General features: G+C 33.1%; 1 protein-coding gene across 2 annotated transcripts in view; it reads right to left on the bottom strand.

The window, feature by feature from the left end:
- Positions 1-17,581, bottom strand: part of Grd (gamma-aminobutyric acid type A receptor subunit Grd) — a 1,945,208-nt gene that overhangs the window by 366,053 nt on the left and 1,561,574 nt on the right. For both annotated transcript variants that reach the window (XM_081752088.1, XM_081752089.1), the window contains one exon: positions 16,505-16,657. In XM_081752088.1, the coding sequence (XP_081608214.1) occupies positions 16,505-16,657 (153 nt within the window). The remainder of the gene's footprint in view (positions 1-16,504; positions 16,658-17,581) is intronic.

Here is a 17,581-nt window from a genome sequence, read left to right as displayed (position 1 = left end):
ATGGATAAGTCAGTTGTTGTTAGATGCATAGGGAAGAAAGCGCCAGCAACTGTCGATGGATTTAAATTGCTCACTGGTGAATTCTGATCGCAGAGTGAATAAATTGCCTGTTGTAACTACGTAATCACGTTTCTTCATCAGGCCATTTACTTTTTCCAGATTATGTAAATGTGTTTGTAAGGCCTGAACAGTTGTAAATGTTTCTAACGCAATCTTTTGTAAAACGTTTTCTTCAATCCTAGTGATAAATAATTTATTTTCTGTTCCTCAGTCGCTTCAGGCAGAACTTGTCAAATGACCCTCAATTTTCTGAGAAAATACGCATCTATTCGCTCATTTTTGCCTTGTTGGACCTGAAAAATTTCAAACTCAGCCCGATATGGCGTAATTTCGGTTTACTCAAGTCAACTAATTTATCTTTTAATTGTTCGTAATTACGTGTATCTAACTGGTTCTTATATCTGTAGTACTAAATCAACTGCCATATCTTGTAAATACATTTGTAATTGCTCTTTCTTTGTCAGCATTCCAGGAATGCAACAACGCAGGATGGTCAAAAAGCATAAAAAATCTATCGGGGTCCTCCGTAATGTGTCCCGAATATTTAGTGAGGTGTGGTATATTAAAAGAAGGGCACAAATTCTGACCCATATTGGCACCGTCCTCCAGGAAAATGTTCTTTCCTGCTCTAGTATCAGGCATGCACTAATATAAAGTCTGTACACTTAAGAAAACCACATACCTTAAAATCAAAAAAGTTCACTTTCTGGTTAAAAAATACTGTCCGGTAGGGGAGTATTCAGATCAATACTGAGCTGGTCAAAGCCTCTACCATGTAAAACTTTGTCCCATATAGGTATAGGTAGAGTGTTAATAAAAAGAGTGTCACGAATCGAACTCTCACTACCTTTTATTATAAAATTTATCTATAAAAGTATTTTCACAAAATGCTGATAATTACAAATAATTAATCTCTCTAATTTCAAAGATTAGTTTTAGGTGATCTTCGACCGTGTGGTTGCAGACAGGATCTCTGCAGATCCCCGAAGCAGGCTAGGTTGAGTGGTATTAGGGGGAAAAGCTCCGAGCAAGTAGTGGGTAAGTTAGTTGGCCAACAGAGACCCGAAGCAGGCTAAGCGGCTAAGGTTAGGATTCCCAGTCAGAGTCCCGAAGCAGGCTAGGCCAGGACAAAGGAGAGGCGTAGTCCCGAAGCATCTAGAGGCCCTGGGGTTAGGTTACTCCTAATGTTCCGAAGCAAACAATAGGAGGGACACCAGAAACCTGGTACCGAATCGCCTTTGTCCATCCAATTTATAGGGTTCCTTGGGTGACGGTGGCGCTGCTCTTCCGATGCCGTCTTCTGCTCCGTAGGAGAGGCTAGAAGCCGTCGTCTGCAAGTGATTGTAGATCCAAATGGTGTGAAGTCTTCTTTCCGAACCAGGTGGTGATGTTTATTAACACTGACATATGGAATTTTTTGTTTACAACATCATATGGGATATTACAATATTGTTCCAAAGAACACGAAAATAATTAATTTACTAATAAAATGCAAAATATTCAGTATAGCAAAATGATATATGCAATTAAAACGGCTAATAATTCTGTAATAAATGTTGGTTTAGCCTTTGCAAATAATTTCTGTTAATGTATATACATGGCATATTTTTAATAGTAAAATGGAAAATAAATATCTGCATTCCACACAAAATGAAACATGTCTTCATGTTGTAACTAACATATCCCTACTTTTCCTTGTAATATACACTAATATATGTGAAATTTGTAATTTAATATGTAAGTAGTAATTTAACATGTACGAAAAAAAGCTTATTTATCCTCTAATGCAATAATATAGATTAAAATACAAGAACAAGATTAGGACAGCAAACAGGATATACTGTCCTAGCACATAAACCACAATTTGTTGAAATATTTTTTTTCTTTCTATACAAAGAGATCTAAAAGCAATAGTGAAAGTGGTAATAATCATAAATGTCTAATAAACAAATTGGTTAACATTATTTTATCAAATTCATTCCATGTCACAATACAATTAAAACACTTGTCACTGTATTGATCAGATAGGATCAACAGATGCAACATTAAACATTTCTTGTAGAAAAAATAAAACAAATCACCCTATAAACAAATTTGTTCAATTGGTAATGCAAATATACTTTCAAAACTCACATATAAAATGTGATAAATGCCAATAGTCTTCAAATAATTACATAATTCTTTGTACGTGTTGAAACTATGAACAAATCCTACATTGCGTTGATCCTTTAATTAAAATACGAAATCGAAACATTTATAAAATGACCAAAACATTCATCCATTCATAAACAATGTCTTGGTTGGATAATACTGTAAATGTCATAATCTATAATACAACTAAATTACCATGCAATTCGTCAGTACTGAAAATAGTCTATAGTTTTGTCTGTAATCAATCTGAAATAAAAATGGTTGATGTCCCTATTAAACAAAGATACATAAAGAGTCTTCATAAGTAAGAATATCAAGACATTTCTCGTCCATCGTATTCTCCTGCTATATGTCCACAACATAAACTCAAGTCTCATAAAATTAGTTGTTTGTTAATTATCCTTATGATTCTTAAAACTTCCTGTATTTGAAAAAAACTTCTGTCCTATAAGGATCCTCAGTTGTCCTGTTCTTCAGTACAAGAAAATTAGTTCCTATTCGGAGAAAGTTATCCTTAATGCTATGCTTGTTCAATACTAATGTGTGTTTATATCTATAGTATAGTTTCCACTTCTGTAAAAATATAAAATTCACAGTGTGTTTGTTCAACTCTTCGTCATTATATCGTAAATCGAACCTATGCTTATTCAATATATAAGCTACAAATATATAATTTCAATTGACCTTCATTTATACAATTATATTTACCTTATCAGATTTCTTTAGCAAGACAAAATGTCTACAATAACAAGCTGATATGAACAACAAAATAAATGAAAGTTAAAGCTACGTAAAATAAACATATAAAGCAAAACATCTTAGTCTATCATTCAAGAATCTAATAATTTAAATACGATATAGTACATGGAAATGGAGTATTCTGAGTCGCATTTAACGCCTATATACCTTGTTAGTATGCAGTCATTTTGAAAGGAACTTAATAAACTAATATTTCAAGTAAAACAATTCAATCTGACATTCATGTATTTTATAATTCAAATAAGTTATTAGTTGTCGGTAGTTGCGCTGCCTCCTATCGAACATGAGTGATCTTGGTATTATACTAATCAAATATCAATCCTTAAATGTAAACCTGATATATTTTACAATAAAAAGGAAACAAATCAATCGGACATTCACACATTTTAATAATTCAAATAAGTTATTAGATGTCGCTAGTTGTATTGCTAACATGATGAGTTTTCAATATTGTACTAATCAAAATCATCATCATCATAGGTATTCTGCCTTTATTGGCAGGTCACTTACCGCAGCTGACCACGGTCTTTCGCTAACTTCTTCGTTTTCGCGTATGAACTTTCTGTTTCTATCTAATCAAAATACCAATCCTTAAATGAAAACCTGTTATATCGCATTATAAAGCAAAAAATCAGTTTGACATAAACGCAATTTAATGATTCAAATAAGTTACTAGTTGTCGCTAGTTGCGTTGCCTCCTATCTAACACGAATAAGTAACTATTGCAGTAACAAAAGTGTCTCCATAAATGTAAACCAAATATATCTTATTATAAAAGCAAAACAGCCGTCTGTCAATCATAGTTAAATACCTTTTAACAAAACAAGAGCTGTCAGTTGTTGTGCTGGCCCGACTATCTATTAAAATAAATGTCAGTAATATACTCTTCAGCTAGCATTACATAAAATTGCAACCCATTTATATTATAATATAAAAACAATTCAGGTCAGTCTGTCAGTTATGTGTTTAGTAGGTAGTTCAAGAGGACAATATATGTCACTAGCTGTGCTGGCTTGTATCTATTCTAAATAGGTAACAATATTCCAACAACCATCAGTCAATCCGTGATATTCTAAACCATTTAGTTCTTATTATAAAAAGCAGCACATAACAATTTATCCCTCAAAATCGTAATAATTCATAATCATATCATTTCTGACTAAAACCTATAATTCTAAGTACGTAATAAGTTCCTACCGTATATTTTCGCTAATATCAACTCACAAATTAAAAATACTCTCCAAATGGATCATAATATTGGTCATAGTTAAGGCCAATACTAAGTTTCTTAAGTTGATTCCCGTTAGATAAATCTAAATGACATTAATAATCATACCATTTATAGATGATTAAAAAAGTCAGTATCATCCAATATTTATAAATAATAAACTTCTGCTAATTGCATTAGAAGTAATTTAAAGTTATATAGATAGCATATCTCCAATCCAGTATAATAGGTGTGACTACTGTACAAATCAATTGTTCTTGCTCTTAAAACTTGGTAACTATCTACTTCTTAAAAGAAAAGTAGTAATTTCAAAAATGCAAGCTATAGTCTCAACTTGTGTTCCTAGGAAGTCTTAAAGTATTAGTTATCAATACTTCATACTTAATATTGTGTCATATTTCAATTATAAAATAAATTCTAATCGTACTGTAATATCTACAAATAGTCGAAACAACCTAAGTTATCCTAAAATGTATGTAACACAGGTTACAAATAAAGTACTAAATCAGTAAAGGTATCATAACACATAATTAAAGTTCTACTCAATATAGTAAGCAAATATTAATCATTGCTAAATTCAAACTTAGTTCTCTGTCTTCAATCTTACTTCAAATATATTTAGCAGTTTTGATAAAATATTTCCAATAAGGTTTAATGAGTTATAACAAATTAATTCGTAGTGTTTCCTGGTATTATTAAACTAATATAATACAGTAAGCAAGTTTCAATTATAAATAGTATGATTATAATTGAGCAAATTTAAATCAGCATCCATATATAAACAAGTAATAACAACCAAAGTTCTATCTTGCAATACGAAGTTCTGAAACCTTAATACACACAAGTTTCCATGAATTCTTTTCTTAGTAACCAATAACAATATATCATTATCCGAACAATAAAGTATCAATCATTTTCACCATCATACAGTAACATCGTGTAGTTAATCTGTCTCTATACAAAAATAATATCCTAAACAACCTACTTCAGCAAAATACAAGCGTAATTCAATCAAATCTTCATATAGTGGTTCAGTAGGATAATCTGGTACCACATGTATAGGGGTCGGACAAAAAAATCTAAAACGTTTGCAAAAGTGTGAAAATCATACCTAGAATGGTGTGGGGCCACCTTTTGCGTCCAAAACAGCTTTGACAGACGTGGAATGGCCATATAGAGCTCCTGAATCGTGGTGTTAGGAATTTTGCACCATTGTTCCTCTAAAACATGCTCCAGTTCCGTAAGAGATGCTGGTGAATTGTAATGAGACCGAACACGCCTTTCTAACTCAGAGCAAAATGTCTCAATGATATTCAGAACTGGTGATTGTGGGGCCCAGGGGAGGTGTGATAGCTCCTGGTCATACTCCTCAAACCATGCTTCCACCGTTTTTGCAGCGCAACAGGGTGCCAAATCATTTTGGTAGATGCCATCACCATCAGGGAACAATATTTGGGCCATGGGTAGAACCTGGTCCCCCCAAATGGCCTCATACGCCTCTTCATCATTCCATGCAGGGCTATGATGGGTCCTGAAGAAAAGCACGATATCACTGTCCATACTGTAACAGAACCACCGCTATGCTTTACAGTTGGGAGCAGACAGTCTGTATTATAGGCCTGCAGCGGTGTTCTCCATATGTAAACACGACCGGTTGTTGGAAACAGGGTGAAGGTCGATTCATCAGACCACTTTCAACTGCTCATCAGGCCACGCCTTGTGGTCTTTGTACCATTGGATACGCCTCTTCGCATTTACTGCTGTAACCAGGGGTTTGGCGTTAGCGGCCCTGCCATAAATTTTCATTTTATGAAGTTCCCGTCGCACTGTTTTCGATTAAACCGGGTTCCGTAGGCCAGAATTGAGTTCAGACGTATTTTTCATTGCAGTGGTCTTCTATTTTTATCTGCTACAATCCGTTTTAATGCCCTCCGGTCCCTATCTAACAGGATTTTCCTTCGACCACTGTTGTGCTTTGCAGTTACCATTTGCCCATGAATTGTGTATGCCTTCGTGACATTGGACACAGTGGCTTTCGATACCCCCATAATGTTCGGCACTGTTGCCACTGAAGCTCCAACCAGACGGGCACCAACAATCATGCCTTTTTGGAAATCTGTCAGGTCACTCATTTTACAGTACCACTTTCACACCACAACACTCACACGTCAACTGGTTAGTGCTGACAGAAGAGGATGGTCCACATGACACATTGAAAACACAGAAAGATCGGCAATTGCAACATGTGTTGTATAGTTGAGGACCAAACTTACGTGCCCTGTATGAAGTGTTTTTAGATTTTTTCTGTACCCCTATATATAATACAAGCTATGTGAAATTCTAATATTATCGTGCATTGTAATTTAAATATATCTACACCACAAGAACCAGTGTGCTGTATATATACATCACATGTCAATGTCTGGATCTCTAATTCTCAACTTCAATTAAACCTCTGTCAAATACTGTATCAATAACGATATATTCTAGCCTTACATATAATCAAATTCACATATACTCCATGAGAAAATATTTTTACGGTAAACAACGAAGACACGTAAAATAAAATTTCGAGACAGAAACAATTTTTACCTAGCTTAGTGATTCAAAAATATATAAATTGAGTCAAACCAAGAAAAATGTAATAAAATAATGTTGTGCAACATAGAAAATAAATAATCAGCTAACACGTCCAAGTATTAACCGAAAGGTTCGTAATTCAAGTCCATTTTAGAGCACAAGTTTATAAATATCCTCACTATATTAATTCAAAACTGTAATAATACAGTCATCAACAAGCTTAAACTGAAACCTCTCTATAAATAGGCTTCAACTAAGATCATCGTCTACATCATTAGTCTTAGTACTGGAATCAAATGTATGTCTTAAGTCCACATAATATATAAATACTTCTGCAACATCATCTATAACATATAGTGAATAACTTTTACAACTGCAATTATCAACAATTTTTCAAACCAAAGAATATCCTCTATTCTTACTTATAGGGAACACACTGCCTAATTGGAATCACCAATACTTATGGTTCAATTCTGGACCATACATGTTTGTAGTGGACAAACATCATGCATAAGGAGTTTTCTCTGAGTTCTCCCGTTTCCTCACACATTATCATTCGACCATTTCATTCATTTTAAAAGGAAATGGTACCACAAAGTGTTCTGGAATAAGTTACCCTAGCAGGCATAATCGTAGGACGTTAAACTTTAAAATATTAAGTGTTCGGCTGTAGCCTCTAGTGTATGGGATTCTTAGTGCAGTTCCTAATGAAACTATCGGCAAACCTAATATTTCTGTAATCATATATTTATTGTGTAGAGATATTTATTTCATCTACAAGAACAATAATTAACATGCAATAAACGTTTATTCCGTTCAGACGCAGTGACAAGATTTCCAAGTAATCATGAATATAAAGTTTCCACTATAAAGAAAAGAATTCTAATTTCAAAGCATAATTCAAACATCGGTTTGCTGTTCTATCCAATAAAGTGAATATCACGCAATCAAAACAGCTTGAAATCATTATAAGTTTTAGTTAAATATCTGTGTATTCCTATATCTTTTACACATTCTATAAGGTAGTGACAATAAAAAAAACTTTGACTTGACATAATCCGTAATGTAGCCATTATTTTGAATACAAGTTATATCAAATTAGTTATAAAAATATTAAACTTGCTTCTTATACCTTAAATGTATATGCATTAATGTGGTAAATTAAAACGGCAGCGTTCTTTGTATACTAAATAGAAAAATAAGTATCTAACAAAAAAGTGTATATCTTTTTTTTTTAAAAAAAATCCACCCTCCAAATACCTAAAATATAATTTCAGTTCTCAAATATGTGCATTCTATTTATGAAATGTCTATTCTTGTACATATGCAACATGAAATCTAAACAGCATGGCATTACGTTGGCAAGCAAGTCTTTTACGCCTTTTCAAATTGTATGTTCGTTATTACCGATTATATAACTGTTAGGATATACACACACTAAACATTAACAATCTAAATAACATAATCCAAAACTAAATCAATTAGTTGTAACGTGTATTTTCATATTTAAATAATAGGATATATAATAGAAACAATCACACCTACATGTTAAGTACTGGTATTTCTATATCTAGTTACATATAGTAAAAACACAATGACATTTTTAGCTATAATAATTTCCTGTAACATACAAAAACTAACTCTCTCTCCCAGACATATATATCATGACGGATACTACATATCATAAAGGAGTAGTAATTTAATAGCCTAAGTTCCAATTCTATTTACTTAAGATAATACTTATTTTCATAACTCCAACAACAACAATATTATTATTAATAATAATAAGAAGAAGAAGAAGAAGAAGAAATCGAAATAATCGAAAATTCTAATACAAACTGTATTAACAATGCAAAGTGCTCCGTATAAAGAACATAATTCAAACTTGTAAGAAGCAGTGAATATCCTACATTCAAATGCTGTGTGCGATCAGTGTAAAATAACCCATGTTTCCGGGGAAAAAAAGCGATTTACAAGTACCAGCATGCATCGTCAGCTTGTAAACATAATTAGTTCCGGATAATATCCGTATGTCTAGCACGCATCATAGAAATATCCATATTGCAATAATATAGTTTTCGTACTTTTCAAAACATTTCTTCAATAAATAAGTGCACAATATTTATACGTTTCATAAAATTACAATATCAAATTCATATATTCACGCAATTAATTATTATTTATTAAATTCAATAATGATCTGAATCAAAGTTCTAAACCGAGGTTATAAATATACCCTAAAACCATAGGTTTCATATGCGCCATTGCAATTTCTTCGCTTTCGTCTTGCGCAAGAACTTCTTCTACGTCATTAAGAAGATTGCCAACATCAATGAACCACCGGGCGACAACAAACAACCAAGAAAATAGGTAGCACCAAAATAGCAGGCGTATCATCAAAGGTAAGTGAAAAGGTATGTATTTACTTTCTCTTCCTAAGTGGGCTAAAGTATAAAAGAACCGACAAATGGCATTAGCGCTCGGCGCAACCTGGCGAACGGTTATACAAAGCAAAGGCGGATGTCTATAAAGAAAAAAGCCACGATAAAGCCAGACACAAATGACGCCAGCGGAAACATCTTAGCCATGTCATACACTTCAGTATCAAATTGATCGGTTTTTGATTAAAGATTAATTACATGATAAGAGTTTAGTATCAAAATCTAATTAAAATTACAGGCGATAATTTTACACCATTTAGGTTATAAATTTGATATCAGAAGGTTAGACCCTCATGAATTATGAAATATTCACTACATCTGGTTACTTTTCATCCAAAAGTAAGTCAAAAAGGTGTCTAAGGACGTAAAAGTTACCAAAATTGTGTAATTAACCCTCACTTTCGTGGAATATACCTACAATTAAAAAGTAGAGCGTGGGAACGAAGGCGATAAGTAGGCGAGATTCTACTCATAGTATCTCTGAACAGACATTTTAGCCAAGATTCCTTTAAATCCCAAGATTTGGTAGGGGGTGAAATTTCCTAGGAAATTATTACCTCCCTGTCGGTTTCTGGTTACTTCAAAAACAAATTCAAATGTTACATTATAAATTTATACCACTCCATAATATCTCTTAACAGACACACTCACTTTGGGCAAGATGGTTTCAAATCCGAAGATTTGGTTTTGGGTAATAATTTCATAGGAAATTACCTCCCTGTCGGTTTGTGATTACTTCAAAAACAATCTCAAATGTTACATTATAAATTGATACTAGTCCGTAGTATCTCTTAACGGGGGCACTCAATTTCGGCAACATGATTCATATAAAAAAAAAAAAAAAATTGGTAAGGAGGTATAATTTTCGTACTATGTTTTTGTCTGGCTGTCGGTATTTCAAAGGCAAAATCAGACATTACTATTAATTAAAATAATTTAATATCCTTTGTTAGAAACCACACTTATTTCGTCCCATTCCTATTTCTATCTAAAAGTGTAACGCTGTTTTTTCTATTGGTTACTTTAAAAATACGGTTAGATATTAAACTTCAGAGTGATATCATTATATGTTAACTATTTGGATAGGCAGTCGTTACGAACAAGATAGCTTTTTGTACGAATATATGCTTGGGGGAAGTGATTTCTTTTTCTAAATAGAAAATTATTCTTTCTGTTTCTGGTTATTGGAAAAACAATGTCAGATATTACAATATTTATTTAAATATTATAATCAGTTAGAGACATTAGACAATCTAATTATATATTGGATCTGTTTTATTTTCTTACAATCTCCTGGAAATGTTTCACTCTGTTTGGTATTAAGTTAGTTGCTTTTTAGGTCGGTTTTATAATAAATTTACTAGTATGTCTAGGAACATACTCTGAGTTCGTACTGTCATGCTTTTTGACCAACAATTTCTGGGGTATATTTTCTTAGAAATTATTACTTTTATGTAAGTTTCAGAGACGGATGTGGAAAGTAAAAGTTTGGGAAGGGGCAACCAGAACCCAAACTTTGATAAGTATATCATAAGTGTACTATAAACTTCTGCTTCTAATTACCTCAAAGGCAAGATCACGGGTCATTGTGTTAATTGAAACTTATACGTGTTAACTGTTAGGACCCAGACTCGATTTGGACTCCTGTTTCTTTTAGAGAATAATTTGGAGGCTGCAAAATTTGTTGGGAAATTATGACTATTTCCATGTCGGTTTCTGGTTGCTTTAAAGACAGTGTTTAAAGTTAGAGGATTAATTAAAATCATTTTATATATCCACTCATTTTGAAACCTTATAACTTCTATCCGATGGTGTAGCACGCTGAGAGTTTTTATGTACTTCGCACGCAAATTAAGTTTTACGATATTAATTAATATAATTTAATATTTTCTCTTTGAAGTCGCGCTCATTTTGTACACTCTTGGTTTCTCCCTAACACATTACTATTCTGGAAAATTTTCGCTCCTTCTTCGGTTTCTGATTACTTCGAATATACAGTCATATGATAAATACAATTTAGTATCATTGAAAAATATTAATTATGGAATGCATTCCTATCGACTGCAATTTTGTTTCATCATTATTAAAAGTTATCAAGAAAAATAAATCAGATCAAACAGTTCTAATTAATACAGTCTGACACTCTATTTGGTTCAGTTTCTGTCTGGTAAATGTTTTCTAGTTAATAATTATTTATTCAATAATTTTGCGGTTACTTTGAAGTCAAAATAAGAAGTTAGAATAATAAATAAAACTAGTTTTACAGAAGTTTCTATCATTCGACTTTATCGGTATCTTTCAATCTGTTCTCCCGTCTGTTCCACGAAAACCGAAATAAAACTTACCCAATTACAATGGAACTTGTTATGATCCTTCTTCCCACTTCCAGAAATATTCCTGTTGTTTGGGGTTACAATTCATCAGGAATAACAAGGAAACAGGTAAAAAAAAAATACCTCTTTGTTGCCAGTTTGCATGTGCTATTGCATTAAATAATATTCAATGCAATTAAGTTTAAGTAATGAAATGAAATAATTTAATTAAGTTTATTTATTTGTTAATTGAATAACACTTAATTTTATTAAATATTTAAAAATCAAACAATTATGAACTTACACTCCTTTGAATGTCCGAACACAAATTCTGCTTATTTTAAAATGGAGTCTGCAACCCTTATTCTCATGAGAGCTTTGACAACATAGTGTAATTTATTATGATATAAGTAACATTTATCCTTTGTTTACCCTTCCCGGTTTGTCTCTTTCTAGACTCCGCCTGTTGTCACAGTTATATAAACGCCAAACCACTACAATGACATTCTTGACGTGACTGAAAACTTTCCTTCTTTATCTCCTTACGGTGGAAAAAGAACAAGAAATAGGGTGGACCTTCTAAATTATTTGCGATTTATTCGCTCTGCACACAAAGGTGGTGGGAAGACATTGTTCAGTTTCTCGCTAAACTGAGATTGACTAATATTGTTTCAAGGATAAGAGTATTCCGCAGTAGTTTTCGAACGATTAAATTTATTTTGCAATGCCTATATGGAAATAATTCCGAGAGAAACAATAATGACTTTTAATCATTTTCCAATTTCGAAATTTAATACAACCTACGAAGTGCTACTGTAAAACAAATTATTCGAATAAACAGATAATATTTAATTACTATCCTTGAAATTGAAATTTTAAAATACACGCAATGTTTGTAAAGACAAAAAACGCAATGGTATCAATTTATAGTGCAACACCTGACATTTTCTTTGAAGTAGCCAGGAACCGACAGGGAATAATAATTTTCTAGGAAAATATTACTCCTATCAAATTTTCGGATATAAAACCACATTGCCCAAAGTGAGTGTGTCTGTTAAGAGATACTATGGACTGGTATCAACTTATAAGTAACATTTCAGCTTGTTTTTGAACTTACCAGAAACTGACATTGAGGTAATAATTTCCTAGGGAATTATTACCCCCTAGCAATTTTTCGGATTTAAAGAAATCTTGCCCAAACTGAGTGTGTCTGTTTAGAGATACTTTGAAGTGGTATCAATTTATAATGTAACATTTGAGGTTGTTTTTGAAGTAAATAGAAAGCGACAGGGAGATAGTAATTTCCTAGTAGATTTTTACCCCTACCAAATCTTTGGACTTAAAGCCATCTTGCCCAAAGTGAGTGTGTCTGTTAAGAGGTTTCTATGGAGTTGTATCAATTTATAATGTATCATTTGTTTTTGAAGTAACCAGAAACCGACAGGGAGAAATACTTTCCTAGGAAATTTTTACCCTCCTACCAAATCTTCGGATTTAAAGCCATCTTGCCTAAAGTGGGTGCATAGACTGAGAGATCATATTCAATGATATCAATTTTTAATGTGACTTCTGACTTTTCCTTTGAAATTTCCAGAAACCGACAAGGGGGGTAAAGATTTCCTGGTTGTAAAACTTTGCATGGGGTAAAAGTTTCCAGGGGTAAAAATGCCTGTGACACCAGCATCAATGCTGGGGTATGTGGAGCATATACATGCAGAAGTATGTGAAGCATCTACTGAGAAAGCTGTGTGTTACAATGTTAATACTTCAAAACTTAGTGTTTTGGTGGAACATGTGTTATATTATGATAATGGAAACTAAACCAAAGATTTGGAACTGTTATTTAATGAATACTTTCCAAATACTGTTTTTCCAAACCGCTACACACTATGCGATTTAATTCAAGATTATTATGTTACAAGGAACATGATCGACAAACCCGAACTGTTGAACCTACTGTTTTCACAGAGAAAACGCTCGATAAGATTCGACGTAAATTGTTCCGTAGTCCATCCAAATCAATAACACATCTATCACATGAAAGCTACATCAAGTCAGTATTTGCATGTGACAATACGGTAGAGGCTTTAGTTATTACGAAACGAGGTACAGGTTATAAAATTACTTCGTGCAGGTAATCATGTCAGTACACTAAGTACTGTGAGCGATCTAGTAAGTTACTAGTACGTAATGAACCAAACATTTTGAATGATAGTTTTCTTCTCTGATAAGCTTGCTTCAGTCTGTCAGGGTACACCAATTCCTGAAACACAAAGTTGTGGTGTGCTGAAGAGCCTTAACGTGCAGAAAAAGTTGGTGTTTTACTAGTTATGTTTTAGTAATACATCATTGGTCCCATAGTTTTCTGTAACAAAATTATCTTTGACAGATGCTGTTCCAGTATTGGTTTTATTCTTAGGGCAATTCAATGAACACAAACTGTCAGCAGAACGAAGCAACATCATTTGGTTGTGTGATGAAGTGTTGGTTACAACGTCACATAAAAGAAATCTAGCAACCGAGGCCGGAAAATTAGACACACCAGATCTTCTTGGAAGCAAAAAAGGTGCACAAGGAACGACCTAAAACGCTTACACAATTACAGGTTGCGAACACAGGATACATATAAACTTTCAATCAAGCAATCAGAACAACGAGTAAAACAAATAGAATGCTAGGAGGAACTATATTTTACATTTACTAGCATGGTGAGTGCTATCATGCATTTTTCTAACCACCTATATAAATATAATCTACACTGCAAAGTATTGCCACGCTCACGGAAAGGCTTCCCAACACACAGTATTAGATATGTAACATTCCCGCATATTCCTCTTCATTTAATTGTAATTTTCTTTGAATTAGGAAGAAAGGTAGTTATCTGAAAATTATCCATATCGGTATTCAAACTGTTATGTTTCCAAGGTAATTGATAAAGTTACAGTGAACCATGATATTTTGAATAAAAGGTAAATGTTCTTTCAAATAAGTAAAAAAAAAAAAAAGGCACATACTGTTTAAGATCCACGCCGTGCTGTTCGTTACTAATCAATCGATAATAGTAATAAATGTAGACATGTGTTACGACACATTTGTAACTCATCTCTATATACCAGAAAGCAGGAGGGGCATTTCAATGTTTCTTCTATCCCTAGCTGAATATTCAAACATTCATTAAAATTCATTATATATTCAGTGGTGGTTTTAGCGGGTAGGCTGGGTGGGCACGGGTCTACCCAAAAATTTTGGAAAATGTATAAACGCTAAAAGATACAATAAAGAGGAAACATATTTTCCACTACTTATATTAATGGTAGATAATTATTTAACAAATAGCATCAACCACTACAGTAAAAGTGATTTACTCTGCCATTAATCAATCAAATGTTTATATGCTTGCTTGCTTGAGTAATTTTGAGTTTAACGTCCCGTTCAACAGCGAGGCTATATGAGGCATGGACCTACTGATTAACGTGGAATCCAAACCACATGAGCTCCCGCCGCGAATCGAACCCGGGTCTCCCACACCAAAGGCGCGTACGCTAACCGCTTAGCCACGAAAAATGTGTATATGCATCCATAAGAGGGAGAGCGGTTCTACCCAATATTAAAATCCTAAAGATGCCCCTGTATATATCCTCTCTCACTTGACTCGTAGGGAAAACTGGATTTTTCTAAATTACTCCGGAAACTATAATGAAGCCAGATATTTTAATACGATTATAGTTGGTACGTATTGGAGATAGGAAGAGGTAATAAATTACAGAAACACTAAAAGACTGAAAATATGAAAAATTACAGTTTTTAAAACAAGACATATATTGTTTTGCGTGTGTGTGTATCGAAAGATGATTATAGATAATTGAAGCTTGGCCGAATGCGTTTGCGTATGTTTTCATGCAATAGAAAGAGAAATCACTAGTAGTTAGAAAACACAAATCAAGCGGAAATGCTCCGTAAAAATAATGATGACATTTGAGGCGTCTAGAATCAAAAGCCACATTTTTTAAAATCGAAATTGAATTACATATCGCTTGGTACATGTTTGTTCTAAACGAATTTCATGGAAACAGTATTTTGCTTAAAAGCTTAGTGTATCACAGTAGAAACTAGTTCAAATATGGGACGTTGTACATGTATATATGGAGAATCACTGCCCGTTTTGCGAAATTACTCGAAACTAAGCCAAATGAGCGTGGCGGATTTTGATATTAGGCGCCTCATTTATAGTAATGAAGCTTATTATAGTAGTGCTTTTTTGAAGTTCTGTGTAGTAATTTGTGTCCCTAAAATGTTCTCCCTTGTTGTATAGCCAAGGGATTACACACAAGTTGGTTTCATTATACTTGAGTCATTGGTGTACCTAATGCTGAATTAAGAAAACAATATACTTTTCCAAAAGAAAATAAGTTTATCTTAAATATTCTAACGAAACAAAAATAATATATTAATTTGTATGTAAGGTAAAATTATTTCGTATCTCAAATAAACTACAGATATCATTCTACTGAAAATTCTTATTACTTTACTTACCTTGTATCAGTGTACAATTTCTTTGATATCTCTGCCCATTCAATGTAGACTTCATACTTTTTTCCTGTGTTGGTGAACAAGTGCGTTCTATTATCATCGCGTTCTGCCAGCAAAAGATAATCAACTCTTCTCCTTTACCATTGCTTTTATTTCAACCACATATATTAATACAGAATATTATCTCTATTTTCTTCATCCACAACAGATTGCGATCTACTTTCGTACTTTAATTTTAATCATAAAACTTTTGATAGCGTAATTGTAAATAACTCATTAATTTCAGTATCAAGTAGTTTGCTAGGCACTAATTAGATTTCCTTCTTCATCTTTTCTTGGAACGAATAATTGTAATTTGATGGGTGATTGTAAAGACTGGAAACTCTTAAAATTGAGCAAAAATGTAAAATAGTGAGAAATTGAAAAGCCATTGATTCACATACCTAATGCTATCCTGTCTGCAGTAGCTTCCCTGTTGATCCAAAATCCCACCCAGCTTAGGACGTTGAGAAGCATGCTTGGAAAGAATACTTGCAGAATAAAATAGCCCATGTGACGCTGAAGGTGGAAGGAGACCACAAGCACACTACGTGGGCCTACAAGCAAGCAACGTGCAAAACAGGACATCATATTTACACATATACGACGCAAGACATATTGCTGGGTTTTAAACTATAGATCTACTACTAATTATAAGGTGCACACATAAGGTAACACCAAATGCACATTCGTAATTCTGCACATCTGATACAGTATTGTACTAGAATTACTAAATACAATGAACTTTTCCACATTAATCTACCTATAGATATTTATGTAGTAACACTTATTGACACAGCATATTATACATAGAGGTTGTATGCAATCTACTTTTGTCGATTGTGCAAGCATAGTACTTATCATGATTATATTTTTGTGTTTAAAACTGAATATGTTTGAAATATAAAAACTATTTCATAATATGAAAATACGACAAGGATAATTTAACTGACATTAGCCATATCGATACCCTTGAAATATTTTGCAGATCTTTCTTCTCTTGGAAATAATCATATACGAAATACAATGGGGGAATTAACAACAATGACTAATACAACACAACTACAATATTGCAGAACGAACGGCCAATCAAAAAGTAAATTACACGGAATAATAATAATAATAGGTATAATTAATAATAGGAATAATTACTTAATCATCATTTTTGGAAAGAGATTTGCCAACATTTCTGGTACACTGCAATAACCTGTAAACAACGTGCCTCATATTAACTATGAGACATGTTACCAACAAACTGGTCAATAATAATTACAATTAACACATACAGATATATTCAAAAGGAAGGAGCAGATTTAAAATTCTTATTTCTAATGAACAACAGATAGAGACGCATACTATACATCACTGAATAAAGGAAAGTTCAATGTTTCAAACCTCCACCTATTATTTCCATTCAATGCCTATAGTGACACTGTGGTTTGTTTACAAGTAAATGGAAACGCCCCGAATTAAATCGTTTT

The sequence above is a fragment of the Thermobia domestica genome, chromosome 3 (assembly GCF_964235325.1).
Source record: "Thermobia domestica chromosome 3, izTheDome1.hap1.1, whole genome shotgun sequence".
In the NCBI taxonomy this organism is placed as follows: domain Eukaryota; kingdom Metazoa; phylum Arthropoda; class Insecta; order Zygentoma; family Lepismatidae; genus Thermobia; species Thermobia domestica.
The sequence above is the reverse complement of the archived record's forward strand: the minus strand, read 5'-3'. Positions and strand labels throughout refer to the sequence as shown.